The 24,302-nt window shown below is 40.6% G+C and overlaps 2 protein-coding genes across 3 annotated transcripts in view; both read left to right on the top strand.

The window, feature by feature from the left end:
• Positions 1-24,302, top strand: part of ephb1 (EPH receptor B1) — a 298,219-nt gene that overhangs the window by 20,584 nt on the left and 253,333 nt on the right. The window lies entirely within an intron of this gene.
• LOC144014702 (uncharacterized) lies at positions 19,021-20,178 on the top strand. Its single transcript, XM_077514930.1, has 5 exons — positions 19,021-19,378; positions 19,518-19,564; positions 19,603-19,653; positions 19,728-19,761; positions 19,845-20,178. The coding sequence occupies exons 1-5, from the start codon at positions 19,252-19,254 to the stop codon at positions 20,138-20,140; spliced, it is 555 nt and encodes a 184-aa protein (XP_077371056.1). The 5' UTR covers positions 19,021-19,251; the 3' UTR covers positions 20,141-20,178.

The following is a 24,302-nucleotide window of genomic DNA, read 5'->3' as shown; positions in this document are numbered from 1 at the left end:
TGTCAAGGACACGTGTGTGATTGTGTGCGCAGATTCCAGGGTACGTCACTCAAAGTGCGCTAAAAGGCTTTTCAGACGGCTGACATCAATTGTGCCTTTCAAGAAAAGGTGAAGTAGTCGTGGAGATGACTTGAGCTACAGCACGCTGTCACTAACAAGTCTTTTGAGAATCAATTATGATAATCGATTACTCCATGTAATAATTCAAAGTGCCACAACTTTAATTTTAACATTAATTACAAATATTTGTCGACCAATTTTTGTGGCGGATTTACAGTAACCGAGTTAACCGCAGGTTGTAAAGGGAAGTGACAAAAAAAAAAAAAGACTAGCCCCACAAGTCTAAATACAGTATTCTGCTTACTATTGTGTTAATCCAGCATTTTTTATCCATCTCAGGGGGCGGCCATTTTGCCACTTGCTATCGAGTGAAAATGACATCGCAGTTTGCTCTGGTCCAGGTAACAACCAATCACAGCGCAGCTTCAGAAAACAGGTCAGCTGTGATTGGTCGTCGACTGAGCCCTGAGTAGCTGTGATGTCATCTTCAGGTGTCAGCAAGTGGCAAAATGGCCGCCCCCTGAGATAGATTAAAAAAAAAAAAAAAATGGCTGGATTTTGCTGCATAACTCTTATTCTACATATGCAATATTAATCGCAGTTGCTCCGGTCCAGGTAACAACCAATCACAGCGCAGCTTCAGAAAACAGGTCAGCTGTGATTGGTCGTCGACTGAGCCCTGAGCAACTGTGATGTCATCTTCAGGTGTCAGCAAGTGGCAAAATGGCAGCCCCCTGAGATAGATTAAAAAATAAATAAAATGGCTGGATTTTGCTGCGTAACTCATATTCTACAAATGCAATATTAATCGCAGTTTTCTCCGGTCCAGGTAATAACCAATCACAGCGCAGGTTCAGAAAACAGGTCAGCTGCGATTGGTCGTCGACTGAGCCCTGAGCAGCTGTGATGTCATCTTCAGGTGTCAGCAAGTGGCAAAATGGCCGCCCCCTGAGATAGATAAAAAAAAAAAAAATGGCTGGATTTTGCTGCATAACTCATATTCTACAAATGCAATATTAATCAGTCATTTTTAGACTAGTGATGCCACATATGACATATTATTGTCAGGATATGTTCGAGGTTGACATCCCCTTTTAAAATAATCGACTTCTTCCAAAAAAAAAAGAAAACAAGCATGAAGTCTGGTCATTGTGCAAACAGAAAGAATCCTGCCCTCAATCTCTGTCTGTTTGTTTCGTCGGCTTGAAGATTGATCGTGACTTGCGCAGGACGTACGAGCACTGTGATGGTGCCATGGATCACAGCAGCGGGAGGGAATGACAGATGCCATGAGCGTCTTCTGTTTGCTTGAAAAGCGGGACGCGTGTCTGATGGATCGTTTGGATTTCATGAATACGGACATAATTTTTCATCATTTATGCGCTCGCTCTTCTGGGTTTTGGGGACCGGCAGACTTAGCAAATGGTTGTGAGCCGCGCTGATAACACAGAATACTCCCATGGCATCAATTCTAAAGCATTTTATATGTAAATATGACAGCATTTTTTATTTTTTTTTACTCTACTTTTGCGACTGTAAGTGCTGTTAACATCCAATTGTTTTCCCCTTCTGCTTTTTCTTTCTCGACTTAACATTTCTGCAGGCAGCTGCACAGTAATGTTGGGAGATGACAACAATTACAATAGCCATTACACACAAATGACACCAGTAGCAGAAACACTAACAGATGGCAACAGTATACCATTGTCATGAGTCTAATGAGGCACTATTTATATCCAACTCATCCATTACATTTTTGGCGATTTCTGGCATTAGAACCTGACATGTCAGGTGGTTTCTTTCGCAAATCTATCTAGAAAGGAGTCATAAGAGAAGGAGCATTTTTTCGTTCTTCATAATTGTGCCTCGAGTGAGTGACTGATGATTAGTCCATGGTGGCTCATTCCATGCCAAATCACACAAAAACGGAACATTTTCACTCAGCAGATTTTGATTTCAATTAGGGGTGTTAGAAAAAAAAAATCGATTCGGCAATATATCGCGATACTACAGCACGCGATTATCGAATCGATTCAATAGGCAGCCGAATCGATTTTTTAACATCCATTTTTGATGGAAAAAATATTCAACAAAACGTCTCACTTTCACACCTTAAGCATGGAAGAATGTTATATTAATGTCGTCTTGTTTTTGTTTGGGTGATTAAATGTCTATTTTATCTTTTCAACAAATGTACACAAAGGTACCACTGGCATCAGGCTACAAGCTAGCTGGCTAACTGTTACTTTACCTGCTATTTTCTAAACTTCTTCCTGGAAGAAGGACCTCAATATAAGAACCACTCGTTGTGATAGCTAACGTAGCTAGCATTGCTAAAATCAAAGACACAGCCATCTAGCATGGACACACAAGCTGTAGAACAAACTCCACATAGTATTATCATGGTTAGCTATGTTTCCGGTAATATCACACCGGCCTGTTGAGAGTTTTATTCAGCTATGTAAGTAGTTTCATTACTGTATCTTTACCTTTCACGAAGTGATCACTGCATATACGAGCGTTGTCCCACTTTGTTCCTCTGGATTTCATACGAAGGTTTTTAATGCAGGTCTACCGTCTTCTATCGTTTTTTTAATTTTTTTTTATTTCACCTTTATGGATTACTACTTTCGGGCCGCGAAAGTAGCTTTCATTTTTTTTCTCTCCAGTTGGTACAGCCATAAACCGCACACAACTTTGGCATTTATTCAGCTGTTTCCTATGGGGAAATTACTTCCTGTCCCCCATCTGGGGTTGGGCGCTTGTCGTGAGGTCACATGAAACCCACCTATATTGATACTTTGACTTCTTACTGCTACTAAACAAATAATGTTTACATCTCTGATCTCTTACATGTTTTAGAGCAGTGGTTCTCAACCTTCATCCTCGAGTACCCCTATCCAGCCTGCTTTCCAAGTCTCCCTCAGCCAACACAGGTGAGGATCGTTATCAGGCTTCATGTAGGCTATAGCTTGATCGCTTGGATAGGGGTACTCGAGGACCGGAATTGAGAACCACTATTGTAGAGAATGTGAGAGATTAGGTTTCACGAAAGATTTTGTTAAGGTCATGTGATCCACAAGGTCAATTTCAAGGTTAAAAAAAAAAAAAAGGAAAAAAGTTACGAAAATATTAGGGGTGTGAATTGCCTCGTACCTGACGATTCGATTCGTATCACGATTCTCAGGTCACGATTCGATTCGATACCGATTAATCCCAATACGAATTTATAAGTCGATTGTTGCGATTTTTTCCATTCAAATTTAGAAAATACTCATCAGTAAACTTGTAGAGTGTAAGATTTATATGAAAATGTATTATTTATTTATCTGAAATTTCAGTCTTATACAGGTTGTAATCTGTTTCATGTTTGAACAGCATTAAAATAAAATATTAAGGCTTAATGTTCCGTTCATATAACATTCTTCCATGCTTAAGGTGTGAACCCTAACCCGAAGTTAGATGTTTTGTTGAATATTTTTCCATTAAAAATTGAAGTTTAAAAATTGATTCAGCCGCCTATTGAATCAATTCGAGAATTGTGTGATGTAGTATTGCGATATATTGCCGAATCGATTTTTTTTTTAACACCCCTAGAAAATATGCACCAATCTGATAATTGCGTGAAGATTTGTTATGCTTCTCAATTTCTCTTTCTAACAAGACCTGTTTTGTGTGGATTGAACTGGTAGTTCCTAAGTTATAAGAATTCAAAGAAGGCGGCCACGCCCATTGTTGCCAAAAATGTCCAAATTCAGCAGGCCGTAGCAGCCAAACCCCTCCTCCGATTCACCTCAAATTTGAGCTTTAGTGTTGTGCCATCACGATCAACAAGTACACCAAGTTTCATTCAAATCGAAATCTGCTTGGTCCAACCCACTGGGCGGTTTCACATAGAACAAACAAACCTGGTGTGTTCTGAAAAAAAAATTGACCATACTTCCCCAACACCAATTAATGCAAACCTGCAAACGATTAGTTAGTGATCCCAACACACTCTGTATTATGTGCCGGACGGTAGATTTGGTCATTAGTATGGATCGCCGTTTGTGCACTAACGGGCGTCTAATTGCTTTGCCTTTCACATGGTGGTGACATCAGCACACTGCTAATTGACACATAATTACTAATAATCTTGGAATGGATCACTGCGAGTCCAATTAAAAGTGATTGCTGCAGCTTGAGGATTTTTTTTTTTTTTTTTCAGGCAATTGAATAGATCTTTTGTCAAAAGAAATCTGAAAAACATTTTGCTATTGCAAATGAGTTTTTGTTCCAGTGTGGACGTTTTGGATCAGGGTTATGCTTTTGTAGAACGTTGTTTGCTGATACCCGCGCAAGAGATAACAGCGAGGTAACGTGAAATGGAATCCCGGTCTGTTGTGAGAAGATTGAGGAAATTGCTTGGAGCAGGAATGTGCTTGACATGCTTGTTTGGGTCAGTGGAGGAATTGCCGGTGTGGATGTGAGCGCTGTCATACCCAAACTGGCTTTACTCAGCGGAAGAAAAACTGAAACTCGATATGAATATCCTCTCGGTTCTTCCATAAACATACCTGGAAATACTGTTGAAAGCCCCCATTCCATGAAAATACAGTATAAAGCCCCCGATGACAGGGACAGGAAATCGCTCTCAACTCCATAGTGGAACATTTTGGAAGTCGTAGGAGGGATTTATTGCTTATTAACATTCAACGTTTATGGCATATTTGCGCATCTTTCTGTGGCCTGCCACTCTGACCCGCTTTTTCTACATATGTATCACCTTCCATTATGTACAAAATGTGTGAAGTGGAGCCTCGTCTGCCAATCAAACGAGGAGATCACAGATCAAATTTCTCAGATGAGACAGACAGGGACACAATTTTGATGTTTGTTTTTTCTCTGTGGCTTTACTGTAGTCCGGCTACGAGGGGTGCGCTCAATAAATCGATACGGCAATATATCGTTGCGGGCCTCATTACAATACACGTATCGATACGCAGGCGTCAGAATCGATATTGCTCGTTAACTTTAACGTTTGCCTTTTCAGCTTGCATTGTACCTAAAAAATAAAAACCAGCAGCATCTTTGAAGTTAATTGCCTTCAATTAATCCAAAAATAGCTCACTGGTGATTGGACACTGTGTCTTGCTAAGAAAAATGAAAACAGAGGAAGAATATCAACATTTATTTACTTATAAACTTAACATGGCACGTGTCTTAATGTACCAATTTTCGTATATTTTGTTTAAAAACGAAATAGAATGTGTTACACGAAAAAAATGTTTTTATTTCCCCAAATATTTCAAATAAGCACATTTTAGAGCTGTAATTTTAATACTTTGATATTTTTGCTCATATCGGCTCATGCCTATTAATAAATTTTCCCGGTGTGTCTGTGAAAACTGCTCCCTGCTCTTAAGTGTGTACACATTTAGATTTAGACCAGGCATGCCGCTTGGTGGTAAACCAGAAGAGCTGCTAACAAAAATATTTTTGGCAGTCAGCATAATAAACATATCCTTTAGGTGCACATATGACTGTTATGCAAGTAAATTAATGTAATATATCGGGATACGTATCGCCTTGAAGATGAAGTATTGGGATACATATGTATCGTGATACGTATCGTATCGTGAGGTTGGCGACAATACCCAGCCCTACCGGCTACAGTATGTAGTAATAGATTTGGATGTTTCATTGTTGTTCATTTTTGTATCCTTTTGACGTTTGTTGTTGTTGTTTTTTTTTTTAAGTCAGTTAATTTTAATTAGTTTGTAGTAGAGCTGGGTATTGCCACCAACCTCACGATACGATACGTATCACGATACACGTGTCACAATACGATACGTATCGTGATACACATGTATCCCAATACTTGATCGTCAATGCGATACATATCCCGATATATTACATTAATTTTCTTGCATTTTATAATAACAATAATATGTATACCTAAAGGATATGTTTGTTATGCTGACTGAGAAAAATATTTTTGTTAGGAGCTCATCTGGTTTACCACCTCGCGGCATGCCTGGTCTAAAACGTGTGCAGAGCAAGGAGCAGCTTTCACAGACAAACCGGGAACATTTATTAATAGGCATGAGCCGATGTAAGCAAAAATAACAAAAGTATTAAAATTACAGCTCTAAAATGTGCTTATTTGAAATATTTGGGGAAATAAAAACAGCATGAAAGTCGAGCCGCTTCTCCTCCGCGTTGAGAGGAGCCAGCTGAGGTGGCTCGGACACCTGGCCCGGATGCCTCCTGGACGCCTCCCTGGAGAGGTGTTCCGGGCATGTACCACCGGCGGGAGGCCCCGGGGAGGACCCAGGACACGCTGGAGATACTAAGTCTCTCGACTGGCCTGGGAACGCCTTGGGATCCCGCCGGAGGAGCTGGATGAAGTGGCTGGGGAGAGGCAGGTCTGGGTTTCTCTCCTAAAGCTGCTGCCCCCGCGACCCGACCTCGGATAAAGTAGTCGTAAATGGATGGATATATATTTTTTGTCTGTCAGGAATTTGATAACATCATTAATATTTCACGTACAATTAACATCTTAAAAAAGGCATTTGCCACTTGCCGTCGACTGAAAATGACATCACATGTTGGGGCTCAAGTAACAACCAATCACGGCTTACCTAACATTTACCTGAGCATATCAAGTGGTGTGTGGTTCAGTACCACTAGTTTAAAATCCCCCAAATCCTTCTTTGCCATAATCCACTCATGCAGCCCGTGACGCCATATTGGGTTCCATATGGACTCTGGCGTGGACTCCATGCTGCTCTCTGTCAGTGGGGGAATGGCAATTAGCGGTACATTTGCTGAAGATGGCTCGCAACCAGAGACCTGTCACCTTTGCTTCACGGCTCTGTCTTTGAAGACATGCACTTACGCGTGCGCGCGCGCATGTCTGTCAGCGGGCATCGTGGGAGGGAAGAGCATAGCACGGCACCTGCTTCACCGCAGGGGGGGCTGGACCGCTTCACTGCTAAAAGTCGTGCCTGTGTATGTGTGTCAGAGTGCGACAATGAGGGTGAGCAGCATCTTAAATGCACGCGCTGACTTGTAATCAATGTTACACCGGGTCCCTTTAGGTATGCTAATGCATCTGAAATGTTAATGTATTTCAGTCGTACTAACCCAAATTGGAGCATAAGTGAATGAGGGATTGTGCACATGGTAATGATGAAATGGAAATCTGCTTGATGGATGTTGTGTATTATCGTGGGGAAATGAAGTCACGCACACCTTTTGACAGAAATAATATTAACTCAACATTCACTCCCCAAAACGTATTTATACGTTCTTTTTAGGTTTTTGTTTGCTAGAGTCTTTGTATGAAGGCTTTGATGCTGTTTCTGACCTGAAGTGGTCGCTTAAAGCGATGGCAGTTATTCCAAAAAAAACCCAAAAAAAAACAAACGGCCAGCAGGTGGCAGCAAAGTATAAGAGATCAACCAGGTCCATGTTGCAACAAGCTCTTTTTTCCCAGTATTTTCAACAGGTTTGTGAATAATGATGTAACTTAGCTAATTCTAATGCTAATTGCTACAAAACATAAAAACAGATTTAAAAAAAAATATACCATAATTTTTTTTTTTTTTTTTTTTTTTTTTTTTTTTAATGAAAGAAGAGACGTTTTTCTTTTGGTAGGTTCCCTGTTTTTATAGCAATAGAACATGAAAATGGCTGGGAGTGAATGAGTTAAAGACTTATCTATCATATCGCAAGGATTGGTTTCCAGGTATGTACCAAAAAAAGACCAATTGCATAAAAATACTCTCCTTAAGTTCTCTGTTTTCATTTCCCAGCAGCGCAAAGGTTAAAATTGTACTCGAAGTGTATGAAAATAAGTAGTGTTGTTCCGATACCGATACTGGTATTGGCAGAGGTGCCGATACTGCATTAAAACAGTGGTATCGGTATCGGTGACTACTCACAAGTAACATGCTGATACCATTAATTCCAACGCTAATATAGGATTTTGGATGCAGCATCTTGTGTCTTGGCTGGTGCACGACATTCACTGGTATGTGACATGTTCACTGCATGCCAAGATATCCTATTGGCCCTTGAATGCTCTGAACCAAAAAAACGGTATACTCACTTTGAGATAAAATCATTCCTATCTTGGTCAGGCACTGCTTAACTTATTTACTCCCAATAACGTATAAATACGTTTTTTTAATGTTCTAAGTGTCCCAAAGACGTATTTATACGTTTTTTTGTTTTTATGCTAGAGCATACAGAAGGCTTTGATGCAGCCTCTCAACTGCAAAGAACGGTTGCAGAAATGTTAGTTATTACACAAATGACCAGCAGGTGGCAGCAGAGCAAAGGAGATCAACCAGGGCCATGTAGAAAAAAAGCTCAATTACTTACAATTTTAAATAGATTTGTGCAAACTGATGAAACTTAGCTCTCTTCTAATGCTAATTGCTGCTAAACGGAAACAGATAGAAACATACTTTTTTTTTCCTGATGAAAGAAGAGACTTTAATCTTTCTTTTGGTAGGTTCCATGCTTTTATAGCAATAGAACACAATATTCTGTGGGCCTTGCAAAACCAGTCAAAATCCAGTAAAACAGCCGGGAGCGAACGGGATTGTTTCTGTGAAAATGGCTGGGAGTGAATGAGTTAAAAACCTTCATGAATCAGGAAATGCATGCACTGAACACCTGTGATCACACATCAGTGAGTGAGTAAGTGTGCGCTCAATTTAAATTTCTATACTAGTATCGGTAAATACTGGTATTGGTATCGACACAACACGAGTAAATAGAATACTGTACATGAATATCTCAATTTCCTTTTTCTTGAACCATGAGGAATATTTTGCCAGAGCCGGCCGGTCACTTATGGTAGAAGCTCGGATGTGTTTCTTTTCTCTAGAATACTTCCGCATCCAAGCCCTGCTCAAATTTAGTCCATAGCCGCCAATGAGCAGAGGGAATTGAGAACTGGGCCCCCGCCCGCACCACTGTCATTATTTTTCATAAAAATACAAATATATTCCCTATTTTCCCTCTGAAGACATCACAGATAAATGAGAAAGATGAAATCTGACACTCATCCACTGTTTTATTTACTCATATTGTGTTTGTTTGGTATTGACTGGCACAGCACCATTTTTTTTTTTTTTTTTTTTTTTAAATTCAACATGCACATACATGAATAGTAATTAATTCTGATTTAGTGGGTGTTGGTATTATTGGCAGCATTGGATGAGTTGCAATAAGTAACCATGTGTAGTAAAAAAAATAAATAAATAAATAAATAAAAAATCATCATAGAACTGCTCACTTTAGTGTAATAATACAAAGCACTTTGTAATATACATTGTGCATGTGTGTGTGTGTGTGTGTGTATGACTAGCGAGATGAAAGAAAGGGTCCCCAAGTGGCTTAGGCTTTATTAAAGAGAAGTTAATGAGTTCCCCTGTCTGCCTGGCTTCATTTTTTTTCTCTCCCACCTCCATTTATTTCGAGCTCCACCGCTCCGCCATCCGCTTTCTCTAATATTCTACTCCCCTCTCGCTGATCTCAAAGCACATCTTCCCCATAAGCTCAGTCACATAAGTAAATAAAAAATAAATTTAAAAAAAGTCCCGTTGGGAGGTTAAACTATTTGGTTACATCACTATCTGTTTGGCTTTCCTCTCTATCTTTTGGGTGGTCTTTCCCATTTGAGCGCAAAGGAATTTGAATTTATTGCTGGATTGTGAGATACGTCGCGCTAATTCAAGCACGTCCTTCTGATTGATGATGATGATCACAGATGTTCAACATCATGCCGTCCCCGCAATGCCTGAGTAGCAAGCGTTCGCACTGATACATCACCTGGTTATTATTCTAGCTGGTTTTACACGGCAAGTTTAAGTTCAAGTGTAAGTTTTATTTTTTTATTTATTTTTTTTTCCCCCCTTAATGATCTATTTCCATCTGTGGCAGTTTAACACATGAACAAATCAGCATCTGTTTCTGAAAAGTTTTTTTTTTTTTTTTCTACAATTTTTAGGACATTGTGTTAACTTTTATACATCAAAAGATGTACTGGTACAAAAAAAAAAGTGAATACTCACACTAGCAACAGTTTTAAAAAAGTGGTATTGAACATCTGTCGTTTTGATTCAGCAAAACAACAATTCAGTCACTTTAACAGTGACTTTCACTCTTTATTTTCGTTCTTTATATCCTTCAATTTCCCCCTCCTGTTGAGTTTGTTTCTTATAGTGTTGTTCCGATACCGTTTTTTGGCTGCCGATACCGATACGATAACCAGCTTTGCAGTATCGGTCGATACCATACCGATACTTATTTTTTTTTTTTTTGCTCAACATGAAAAAGCTGTTCTGCCATTGGTTCAGAGCATTCAAGGGCCAATAGGATATCTTAGATCGGTATGCAGTGAGCATGTCACATATCAGTGAATGTCTTGCACGAACAAGACACAAGATGCTGCATCCAAAATCTTATGTTAGCTTTGGAATGAATGGTATCGGCATGTTACTTGTGAGTAGTCACCGATACCGATACCACTGTTTTAATGCAGTATCGGCGCCTCTGCCGATACCAGTATCGGTATCGAAACAACACTACTTATTTTCATACACTTCGAGTACAATTTTAACCTTTGCACTGCTGGGAAATGAAAACAGAGAATTTAAGGAGAGTATTTTTATGCAATTGGTCTTTTTTGGTACATACAGTGGTACCTCTACTTACGAAATTAATTGGTTCTGGAAGAAAGTTCTTAAGTAGAAAATTTTGTAAGTAGAGGCGCATTTTCCATGTAATTGCCCTAATCCGTTCCAAGCCTCGCAAAATTCAGACATAAATGTTTTACAAAGCATAAAAATGCATCAAAACATGTAACAAATACATGTTACAATTAGATTATTGCACAATAAATGAGGGTTGTGCATAATGTAAAAAAACAAAGAATAAAGTCAAGAATAAAAATGATGGTCATTTACCTTTTTAACTCCTTTCCTCATCGTTTTTTGCAGTATCGGCGCCTCTGCCGATACCAGTATTGGTATCGGAACAACACTAGTTTCTTAACAATGTTCATGGGTCAATGTGACCCGTTCTAATGTTTGATCATCCAAAAATATCAGCCTAACGCAATGCAATGTTTTTAATTGGGGAAAAAAAAAGAAAAAAGAAAAAAGAAGGCCAGAAGACAAAGTTCAACTCATGCGTCCGGAAAAGACGCAATGTTTAAACATCAGCATTATCATTTTTGATGGAAATACCAACAAACTGTCTTACTTAGGCTTAGGGTTCATGCTTTCAGCATGGATAAATGTTAGATTAATGGAACAATAAGCCTTAATATTTTTATTTGAGTGCTATTCAAACATGAAACAGATTACAACCTTGTTTGTTAAATATGGTGGCTCACAGTTATAAGCCTGAAGTTTCAGATACATTTTCATACACATCTTACAGTATACATGCACATGTTTACTGATTAGTATTTTCAAAATTTACCAGATGGATATTGCGGAGAACTCCCTCGAGTGAAGCGCAATATCAATCTGGCTATTGCCAGGTTAGCAATTGACACCGCTGATATTCAATATTCAGCATCCAGATTTTAAAAATACATCTCCGTCCTTTTACGTTAGCATTGGCGGTTAACGTTGAGCCCTCGATTCAAAGCGCCCTCACAGTCTGTCATGTTTGATCAGATTGTACTGTCTGCTGTTGACCTCATCTGCTCAGCAAAGCCTGTGGTTCTGTTCTGCAAAGGAATGAAATTGTGTGAATGTTGCAGGTGATGAGAGGGAAGCCTGTAATCACAGGAAGAGAAAGGGAACGAGTAGACGAGGATGGTGCGACAACACGTTAGCCACTTCCAGCAGAGGCAGAGACGGGGACGCTTTGCATGCGCTTTCATTGCGTCACTGTCACTTTAGGAACTTGTCGTGTATCGTAGGGGTTTGCTCAAAAAATCGATACGGCAATATATCGTTGCGGGCCTCGTCACAATACACGTATCGATACGCAGGCGTCAGAATTGATATTGCTCGTTAACTTTAAATCGGTAGTTCACGTTTGCCTTTGTGGCTTGCATTGTACCTAAAAAAAAACCCCAGCAGCGTCTTTATGTATATATGTATACATATGTATCGCGATACGTATCGTATCGTGGCACCTGTATCGTGATACGTATCGTATCGTGAGGTTGGCGGCAATACCCAGCCCTAGTGTATCGATACTACGTGTATTGTAATGAGGCCCGCAACGATATATTGCCGTATCGATTTTTTGAGCAAACCCCTACGATACACAGGCGTCAGAATCGATATTGCTCGTTAACTTTAAATAGGCAGTTAATGTTTGCCTTTGCAACTTGCATTGTACCTAAAAAATAAAAACCAGCAGCGTCTTTGAAGTTAATTGCCTTCAATTAATGCAAAAATAGCTCACCGGTGATTGGACACTGTGTCTTTGCTTGAAAAATGAAAGCAGAGGAAGAATGTCAACATTTATTTATTGATAAACTTAACATGGCACATGTCTCAGTGTACCAATTTTCCTATATTTTGTTTAAAAAATAAAAATAAAATGTATCTTATTTGGGATACATACGTATCGTGATACGTATCGTATCGTGAGGTTGGCGGCAATACCCAGCCCTAGTGTATCGATACGTGTATTGTAATGAGGCCCGCAACGATATATTGCCGTATCGATTTTTTGAGCACACCCCTACCGGTAAGCCTCTGGAAAAGAAAAGGGGAGTCCCCATATCGCTTGTTCCCTTACGTTCCTCAAACCTTTGCTGCATTTATTTGAGCTGCACAACAGTCAATGAAGAAGTCTCACTTTGTTCTCGTCCCACAACGGGATTTTGAAGCCCATGTATCGCACGTCATCCGAGCCCCTTCCAGTCTTCAGACATGGGGGGCTTTGTCTCCTCTCGCTCCCGCTGACTCGAGCCATCTGGGCTTTTGAGCCGTTGGAAATTCTGACAGGCCTATTTGAGAGGCCAAATGATGAGAGATGACAATGTATTGCGGCCAATCCATAGGAGGGATGCGCAGAGTCTGGCCGATGGGTGCGTTTGGTTGTCGTGGGGACACCCGGAAGATCTACGAAGCGTGGCGTGAGTGACGTGAGATGCGGTTTGTTTGGGTCCTCGTTGGACACGTCCCTGGCAGGAAGCCAAATCAACTGATTTACGCCAACCTAGAACGAAGACGGAGGCCTTGCAACCGCTCGGCAAAATACACAACATGTATTGTTACGGGAGCGCAGTATCAAAAAACAATCAATCACGCGCACACACTTGCACCCGGAAAAACAAACATGCCGAAGAAGCTCTTGCCGGTTATAATTTCTCATCTTTGACATATACTCAACAAAAATATAAACACAACCGTTGTTTTTGCTCCCATTTTTTATGAGTTGAAGTCAAAGATCTAAAACTTCTTCCACATACACAATGTCACCATTTCTCACAAAAATAGTTCACAAACCACTCTAAATCTGTGATAGTGAGCACTTCTCCTTTGCCGAGATAATCCAGATCCTACCTCACAGGTGTGCCGTATCAAAATGCTGATTAGACACCGTGATTCGTGTACAGGTGTGCCTTAGACTGCCCACAATAAAAGGTCACTCTGTCAGTGAGGTGGGATGGATTGTCTCGGCAAAGGAGAAGTGCTCACTATCACAGATTTCGACTGGTTTGTGAGCAATATTTGAGATAAATGGTGATATTGTGTATGTGGAAGAAGTTTTAGATCTTTGAGTTCATCTCGTGAAAAATAGGAACAAAAACAAAAGTTGTGCGTATATATTTTTGTTGCGTATATATCGCTGGCGTCGGGCGGATGTTTATGGACCTCCAAAATCATTACGTTTTAGGAGACCCCAAAAACGGCATGTTTGGGTTTGTATCGTCAAAGACAGGAAGCCATTTTCAACACTTTAGATTGGTCAATAATAAAAAAATAAATCAAATGAAATAAAAATAACGCCCACTTGAATGGATTGACCAATGATAGATGTGTATGGAGTTCCCCGATCACGACTAGGGATGTAACGATGTCCAAACATCACGATACGATATTGTCACGATATGAAGGTCACGATACGATAATTATCACGATATTGTGGGGGCTTTGGTGATATTTAAAAAACATCACAATATTGTAAAAAAAAAAGCTCATACTAAAAACAAAACAAAACACAATATTGTGCTTTCGTACATAACAGCAATGCATATAAACCACCTACAATCTCTAATAACAATATTGAGGCACTTACTTGCTAATGCAAGCACACATTGATCGCTTCACAAGCAAATTAGGTTCCCCTTCGTCTGACAATTAACATATTTTAAACATAGAAGATTAAAACATAGATTTTAAACATAGAAGGCCAAAACATACCTAATTAAAATTAAATTACACTAATAAACTAGCCACTAGAGGGTGCTAGAACTGCACAAATGGAAATCAACCTGACTTTTTTAACAGATGTGTTCCTTTTAAATATTGTGAACATGATGACGATATTGTGGCAGTTTTAATATCACGATATCACGATATTGCCCTTATCGTGACATTCCTAATCACGACTGGCACCACTGTTGCCTTTACCCGCCCAATTTTCTCTCGTTCTTCCTCCAGTCCTTCGGTATTTCGCCAACTTTTCATGTGCTTTTTTCCGAATGTTGCTTTCATCTATCAAAGTTGCTGTCTTTTGATGTTTATCCACCACCACAATGTCTGGCTTTTTGGCTATCATCAGTTTGTCAGTCTGCATCTGGAAGTCCCACAGGATCTTGGCCCTGTTTGTTCTCAAGCACCTTCGGAGGTGTCTGCCATCTTGATTCTGTGATTCTCTAGTTTAGTTTTGGTGCAGATGTTCCTGTACACTACCTGGTTGTGCCGCATCTCAAGACTGTGCTGTGAAATGCGGCACCGTCTCAGGGGTCTGCACCTGGGATCCTGTCTGATATGGTAGACCCCAGCCTCAATTGATCGTGTACTTTGGGGCTGTTCTTGTGCTGCCATGATTAGTGCCTCTGTGCTGTGTTTGAGTCCAGCCACTGGTATGTTTTCTCGAGGTCAGCATCTTCCTCAATTTGTTGGTGATGCATGCCATGCAGTAGGGGTGTGCTCAAAAAATCGATACGGCAATATATCGTTGCGGGCCTCATTACAATACACGTATCGATATGCAGGAATCAGAATCGATATTGCTCGTTGACTTTAAATAGGCAGTTAACGTTTGCCTTTGCAGCTTGCATTGTACATAAAAAATAAAAACCAGCAGCGTCTTTGAAGTTAATTGCCTTCAATTAATGCAAAATTAGCTCACCAGTGATTGGACACTGTGTCTTGCTAAGAAAGATGAAAGCAGAGGAAGAATATCAACATTTATTTACATATAAACTTAACATGGCACGTGTCTCAATGTACCAATTTTCCTATATTTTGTTTAAAAGAACAAAATAAAATGTGTTACATGAAATAAAATGCTGTTTTTATTTCCCCAAATATTTCAAATAAGCACATTTTAGAGTTGTAATTTTAATACTTTGATATTTTTGCTCATATCGGCTTATACCTATTAATAATTTTTCCCGGTGTGTCTGTGAAAACTGCTCGCTGCTCTGCAGCGTGTACACATTTAGAGCAGGCACGCTTGGTAGACATACTATAACGAAGACATTTTTGTCATCCAGCATAATAAACATATCCTTTTGGTATGCATATGACTGTTATTGTAAAATGCAAGTAAATTAATGTAGAATATCGCGATACGTATCGCCTTGAAGATCACGTATTGGGATACGTATGTATCGCGATACGTATCGTATCGTGACCCCAGTATCGTGATACGTATCGTATCGTGAGGATGGCGGCAATACCCAGCCCTACCATGCAGTGGCTTGTCTTTCCATGAATGTCCATCTGGCTCCTTCTCCTTCCTGGACATCTGTTGCCTGAGGCATTTATATAAATATTAGGGCAGTGCACAAATCAGTGGTTGCTCGAATTAAGTTGACATTCATAATTTTCCCATTCGAGTGATAATGGTTATTCTAATCTTGGTACCAAACAAAGCCGTCTTTGACACCCTCATGCGTAGTTTATGCTGTCATGTGACAGCATCATCGGATAAGTATTGTGCATATGTGAGTGTGGTTGTGGAAGGAGGGCGGAGGAAAAGAACGTTTGTTTGCTTGATGCTCGAGCTACGCACAATGCAGATGGATGTAAAATGTGACAAAACAACATCCAAGAAGTAAGCGATTCGAGTTCATTCAGGACTCACTTGTTGACGTGAATGAGAATCTTGAGTGCTGATGATGAACAGACTGGTAAATAGTTTCCCATTTTGTGTGTACATCAGGAGGTTCCATCACCTAGTTTTATCTTCCCACGTTGTATCTTGCCAAGAGTAGGTGCCTGAAACTGCTCAAGGTTTCATTATGGCCGAGTGCAGAAGGTGAACTCCCCAAGCCGGCCCACAGTGCACTTTAGATCGGCTATTCTTAGACAGCCAGGCATGGATTAATGACCCGGAAAGTCAAGTTTGGACTGCTAAAATCTGAAGACCAGATTAGATCTTTTGGTGAACAGGAGGAATTTACAGTGCCGGTTTCTCCAATTCCTCTTCTTCTATGAGGATATCACGAATGTCAAGGGAGACATTGGCACACCTGTATCGCATTTCCATGACAACGGCACTTCAGTCATGGCATATCCCTAAAGGCCTCAGTATGCTTCTGCGAGAGGCTCGCGCGGAGGCGTCACGGCGGAGCTCCGCTCGTGCGTTTGCCTTCCGACTTGTGCGAAATACACATCGGTGTCTGCTGGAGTTTCACACCAAGTCCCGCTGTGTGTGAGTGGCGATTCCTCGGCATTTTATGACGGATTCAGGAAGTTCAATTTAATTCAGAAACACGAAACAAAGCCGGGGGGAGAGTAAGTTCATCACAACTGATACAGTAGCTGTAATTGCGTTTTTTGTTTGACTGAGCCTGGGATCGAACCCACAACCTCCGTGTCTGAGGGTAGACGCTCTACCACTAGACCACGGAGCTGTTAAAGAAGTATGTACAGTCAGAGGTGGGACTGGAACCCACAACCTCCTGGTTACTGGACAAAGACCTTAACCACTCGACCACCACAGCTGCAGGTCCGGTGGCTCACGGGGTTAAGCGCTTGAGCCAGGTGAATAGAAAAGACAGCCCTACGAATGGTTCGCTGGTTCAAACCTCGGATGGAGTAAGTTCATCACCGTGGCAATTAATTATTGCCAATTTGCACCGGTGTCGGCCGTAAACTCGCCAAAACACAACAGCCATGCGCTTAGCGAACACAGTTGTTGTTGTTTTTTTTTTTTTTTAAGTTGTTGTTTTCCGCCTCTCGTCCCAGGCACATATCCACATGCACAGCCGTGGTCTCCGAGCAGGAAGTCGATTTGCGCCGCCAGTTGCCTTCACGGAAACTATCTGGGCGGGGGGCGGTTAGAGAGAGAGAGAGAGAAAAAAAAGAAAAAACGCCATCGAACGGACCAATCAGAAGCGAGCTACGCCCCGCCATCTACGGCGTTCAAGGATTGGCGACGTGTGCACCGCAGCCGGCCACGAGCGACGCGGCACTTAAAATTCATGCTACGGCGGTCATCAACGCGAGAGCAAACGTGGAGGCATAAATTAGGCTTAAGGTGCTGACTCATATGACTGGTTTTAGACTTTTTTTTTTTTTTAACCCTCGCACACTTTTAATAATAAAAAAAAAAAACGACAAGAGTTTGAGGTGAGATAAATTACAAAACACGGAATGGAGGGTAAGGGCCATTAATGAGGTTTACAGCCTCCACAAGTAGGCCATCACAGAAGCCATTCTTCCTCACCAGCCCCCCGAGTTAATGGCTTTTAGATCACTTCGTGGCCGTTCCTGTGTTAGAGGGATTGTTATCGTGCAGCTGCTATCTGCCTTCTAACAATCTACCGCCGCTTGGTTTGGTGTAATAATGACACGTTTGCTGTGTTGTGGACTTTCCGTCCACTGGCACAATTGTGTCATTTGGCTTGGTTAAGAAATATTCATCAAAGAAGAGATGAGAATGAGACGGCACGGAAAATGGATGGGTATTCGGTTTATTTACTTAATCGATATGACTTATATGACTTAATAAGCAGCACCCCAAACTGGTTATATATAGTGAAGTAGGCTTCCGATTAGGGCTGGGTATTGCCGCCAACCTCACGATACGATACGTATCACAATACAGGGGCCACGATACGATACGTATTGCGATACATATGTATCCCACATAAGACTTCGTTTTTTTTTAAACAAAATATAGGAAAATTGGCACACTGAGACACGTGCCATGTTAAGTTTAGAAGTAAATAAATGTTGATATTCTTCCTCTGCTTTAAATTTTCTTAGCAAGACACAGTGTCCAATCACTGGTGAGCTATTTTTGCATTAATTGAAGGCAATTAACTTCAAAGACGCTGATAGTTTTTATTTTTTAGGTACAATGCAAGCTGCGACGGCAAACGTTAACTGCCTATTTAAAGTTAACAAGCAATATCGATTCTGACACCTGCGTATCGATACGTGTATCGTAATGAGGCCTGCAACGATATATTGCCGTATCGATTTATTGAGCACGCCCCTACATCCGATACCAGGCACTGATACTTAAGGCAAAAAAATAAAAATCTGACATTAACTCTTTGACCGCCATAAACGTTTAAAGACGTTCAGTATAAACCTAGAATTGGCCGCCATAGACGTTAATTGACGTCTACTATGTTTTTTTATGGAAACGGGTGGAGGAAAGCCTTGGGCAGCTGTGCTCCAAGTATCAAGCCGATCGGGTTACTATAATGAGTATTCCTGGCCACTAGATGGCTGTGATGAGTCTTTTGGACAAGATCGGGTAGGAGACAACAGTAGAAGAAGAGCGGCGGAGCTCGAGTGTTGAGGGGGAGAGAATGGCTAACTTGGCTAAGGGAGTCAAAAAGGCTACAGATGGCAATCAGCTCACGCTTGATCCTTATTTTCAAAGCTCAAAAGCATCAACCAGTGCTCAAGAGCACAGTGATGACGGGGTTAAGTCATAGTTGAAGCGGTGACACGGCCGTTTCGACCACGTCCTAAGGCCCCACCGGCTAGCGATGCTAATAACGTCCTAAGGCCCCACCGGCTAGCGATGCTAACACCGGAGAAAAGTGGTGCACAACCGAGGACGTCTGCACAGATGACGTTTCATCGGACGATGACGACTACTATGGGTCCGATGCAAGACAGTCTTGGACAGTCTTCCAAAGAACGTGAAGGTAAGCGCTAACATGCTAAGAGATTGCTAGTAAGATTACTTTACTAACTTTTCGGGCGATCTGCTAGCAGCGTGTGTAAATGTGCTGATATACGCTAAATCATCTATTACCTATACAAACGTGAATGTATATTTTATAGATCGTGCTCACAGCAACGTCCGACCGCTGGTTCTACGACAAAGAAAGGTAAAAAAACAAAAACGTTTTCAATACACCGCAACAAGCTCCCCCTCATAGGGCCCAAAGTGACCCTTCTCACAGTGAGCAGAACAAAGGTCAAAAGAAAAAAAAAAGATTCTCCACAGCACTAATAAAATATTTGATGGTAAACTTCTTCTATAATTTACAGAATGTGCATCAACCAATACATCGAAGAAAAAAAGGTAAACATGCACACACACACACACGCACACATTGCATCACAGTGCTCTAAAATAATATATGATATTGAAATGTATATTTGCAGATCCCAAAGATTCTGGCTGGCTTGAAGTTGATGAATTCGGCTGGCAGCCAACCATCTTCCCCTTTGCTGCAAAACCAGGACCAAGGGATGCTGCAGCAGAGCTGAATTCCCACCTGCCAGCTGACATCCTGGAGCTCTTCATCACGGATGAACTTCTCCAGCACATCGTTCATCATACCAACCTCTACGCAAATCAGTCCATGCAGAAGCAGACTGACAAAAACTGTTGCGCACGTGTAAATAGTTTGCAAAGAGTTTTCCAAATTGTTTGTTCGGATTGCTACTGTTGCATGTAAATAAACTGTTATTTTGCAATCAAAAAACATTTTTTATTGTTGGGGTAGTGTTTTATAGAAGTTTAGGTGTTTGAAGAATCACTCATGCAAAAAAAAAAAGTGCCAAATTCACTAGAGTGCATGAAATAACATCGTTTCACAAAAAGCTTGATTTCTCCGTATTTTGGAAGAAAATAGAGGATTTGGGTGAAACGAAGGTGTTTTCTATTGTTGATTACTGAAGATCCGAATAAGGTAGAAACAAACATTTTTTTTAGATGAAAGATGAGACTTCAATCTTTCATTTGGTAGTATCCGCGTTTCCATAGTCCTAACACAACATTTTCTGTGGAGCTTGAAAGATTGGTATAATTCTGTAAATCAGCTGGCAGTATAGGGGTTACCTTTTCCGAAAATGGCTGGCAGTCAAAGAGTTAAGTCCTCCACAGCACTTAGTTTGCACTATTCTGTGGCAGTTTCACACACATAATCTGCATCAGAAAGAAAAGTTTGTTCCCAATATTTCTCATTTTGTAATTGGTATCAGTGAGTCCTCAAAGAGTGACTACTCGTATTGGTATTGGTCTGAAAAGAAGTGGTATCAAACATCCCTGCACTAAATGATTAACAATGAACTATTTGGTTATTTGATTACAATGACAATCCAGAAATGAGTAGGGATGTAACGATAAGGGCAATATCGTGATATCGTGATATTAAAACTGACACAATATCATCGTCGTCATGTTCACAATATTTAAAAAGAACACATCCGTTAAAAAAAAGTCAGGTTGATTTCCATTTGTGCAGTTCTAGCACCCTCTCGTGGCTAGTTTATTAGTGCAATTTAATTTTCATTAGGGATGTTTTGGCCTTCTATGTTTAAAATCTGTGCTAATGGTCAGATGAAGGGGAACGTAATATGCTTGTGAAGTGAGTCAAAACGTGGAGGAACTCGGTGTGGGCGTACATTAACAAGTAAGCGCCTCAATATTGTTATTAGAGATTGTAGGTGGTTTATCTGCATTGCTGTTGTATACAAAAGCACAATATTGAGCTTTTTTTTGGTACGAGCTCTTTTTTTTTTTTTTTACAATATTGTGACCTTTTTAAATCTTGCCAAGCCCCCCGCAATATCATGATGTTGAGCTATTGTTGCATCCCTAGAAATGAGACAGAGCTTTGTCTAAAACAGTGCTGTCAAACATATGGCCCGCGGGCCGGATCAGGCCCGCAAAGGGGTTTAATGCGAGATGATTTTGTAAAAGTTAAAAAAAAAAAAAAAAAAAAAAAAAAAAAAAATTCTAATGTCGGACTAATTAATCAGCCGGTCACAATTAAAATATATAAAAATTGTAATTTCACAAGCAGTCCTCAGATGAGCAATGCAACTTGTACGGGGGAATCGTCCTGGATGTCATTTTACACACAACTTAAAGTTACAGTTTGTTTTATTATTATTATTATTATTATTATTATTATTATTATTATTTTAATTAGTGTTGTTCCGATACGTTTTTTTGGCTCCCGATACCGATACCGATACCCAGCTTTGCAGTATCTGCCGATACCGATACCATACCGATACTTAAGGTTTTTTTTCCTCAACATGAAAAAGCTGTCCTGCCATTGGTTCAGAGCATTTAAGGGCCAATAGGATATCTTAGATCGGCATGCAGTGAGCATGTCACATATCAGTGAATGTTGTGCACGAGCAAGACACAAGATGCTGCATCCAAAATCCTATATTAGCATTGGAATGAATGGTATCGGCATGTTACTTGTGAGTAGTCACCGATACCGATACCACTGTTTTTATGCAGTATCGGCACCTCTGCCAATACCAGTATCGGTATCGGAACAACACTAATTTTAATTATAGACCGACATAAACGTGTTAAATATGACACAAATTCAATTACTGGTAACACAAATAGACATGACAAGGATTAGCGTCCTTATAACGTCATTAACTGCGCCACGCAATGCATTCTGGGAACAATGTATATGCAAAACAGGTCGATTTAACACTTCTGGAATGTATATCTGCAAAGTGTTGCTGCGTTCCATTTGCATTTGTGTTATTTTTCGGTACAACATGATGACAGTTGAGCGTATCAATGACGGCATTTGTTTTTAAGTTATATACCGTTATTTTACCGATGCGGCCCGCTTGGTAATATATTTTCCTCCATGCGGCCCCTGAGCTAACATGAGTTTGACACCCCTGGTCTAAAATGCTCTCAATCTTTGGATAGTTACTTTAAGCAGTTTTAGGGTTTCCCAAATCCAAGTAAATGTTCCAAAATACATTGATTGTAATAGCAATTGCATTGACATACACTGTACAGTATATAACCAATGATAAATACTAGGGGTGTCACGATTCGCCAACTCCACGATTCGATTTAAATTTCGATTTTGGGGTCACGATTCGATTTTTTTTTCGATTTTTTTTTTTTTTTTTTTTCCCGCTCCCCCACTTTATAACACAGAGGCATATGCTTCTGTAGGCTAAGGCTAGTCTATGATCATTGGTTCTATTCATTGTACAGTAAATCTTATTTCAAAAGATCGGCTACATATAGGTGATGCAATTTCCATATTATTTTTGTGTAAATTTATGTAATATATGATAATTGACATTAGGCAGGAATGATCAAATTCAAAGAATTTATTTACAATATAAAGTTAACCGTCTTGTTCTTACTGAAGTGTAAAATAAAAAATAAAAAAACAAAAACAAAAAGTCACAGTGGGTGCCTGCCATCTATTGACTGTTTTTGGTTACAACAGTGTGCTGTGCGTTCCTCTTAAAATAATGTGCAATGTGCAACAACAACAAAAAATATATTGTATCCAAAGTCATGGAACAAATACAGCCTGAACAAACTATATCCCAACATTTACAGTTGCTGGGCATACTGTAGCGTGGTTCAAGTACACTAATTAAATGTTTGAATCCAGCGTTTTCCAAGGCTGCAGGTCTGCTGCTATAAATAGACCTATGGATCTGGCGTTTCGCGCGAGCTGAAGTGTGTGGAAGTTTCACTGTAAATGAGGATGAAATAGTTGGTTGGACCGTTGTTTTCCCACTTCTAGTTGAATTTGATAAATCTAAATCTTTGTGATGCCTGCGTAAATGTCCCGTCATGTTTGTCGTGTTTCCCGTTGTTACGGCTGGCGGCTCGGGCCATTCAGTTTGAATGCGCCAGCGCGACACTCTGATTGGAGGACTGTGCCAGCGCGACACTCCGATTGGACGACTGTGCCAGCGCGACACTCCGATTGGACGACTGTGCCAGCGCGAAGCTATTGTGTATCCGTGTATTATACCCCTATTGGTTATTGTTGTTTCTCCTCCGTTCTGTCAAATGCGGTTATTATTTGTTCACCTTCCACTTTCACTCCCTTGTCAAACCCCTGCCTGAAATTTCAATTAAAACTACTCAGATGTTAAAGTCGACCCGTGTTTATCTACTCTATATTTTCTGTTATTGTGTTACTTCCCTTCCCCTTGACGAGCCGGGCGTAACACCGTGGCCGAGTACAGTACGCGCACATAGCATATCTTGCAACTGTGGTCTTTTTATCGACAACGTGAACGTTGTCGACATAACTCACCGGGAACGCAAAATGTTTCAAAACTGGTGACGAGAGAAGCGGGAGCGGCTTGAAGCACCATTGCTGTGTCTGTCCGCGCTTGCCATCATGACTGCAGGAGAAGTCAGCTAACAAGTGCCGTTAGCTAGTAGCTGAATGGCTGCGTCTCATTTGCTTTCCTGGGAGGTGGCGGTGGCGGCGGTGGCGGCGGGCGCGGGGGGGGGGGCATCGAATCGTGTGTCCTCTCTTCTATTTCGATGCTCGAAATCGTGACGTAATTTCGATCGATTTCGATAAAAAATCGAAATCGTGACACCCTTAATAAATACCGTATTTTCCGCACTATAAGGCACACCTAAAAGCCTTCAATTTCTTCAAAAGCTGACCTTGCGCCTTATAATCCAGTGCGCCTTATATATGGATCAATATTGAGCCGCAACAGGTCTCGCTGTCAAGACGCTATCGGTGACCCTGCACGATCTGCATGCGCAGAAGATCTTGGATCGCGAACTAATACTAATACTTTTCCTCAGACAAAATAATAAAACAGTTGTTTATTCATTTTGGAGTTGTCAGAAAG

The sequence above is a fragment of the Festucalex cinctus genome, chromosome 1 (genome assembly GCF_051991245.1).
Source record: "Festucalex cinctus isolate MCC-2025b chromosome 1, RoL_Fcin_1.0, whole genome shotgun sequence".
Taxonomy (NCBI): Eukaryota; Metazoa; Chordata; class Actinopteri; order Syngnathiformes; family Syngnathidae; genus Festucalex; species Festucalex cinctus.
This window is presented reverse-complemented; position numbering and strand designations above follow the sequence as displayed.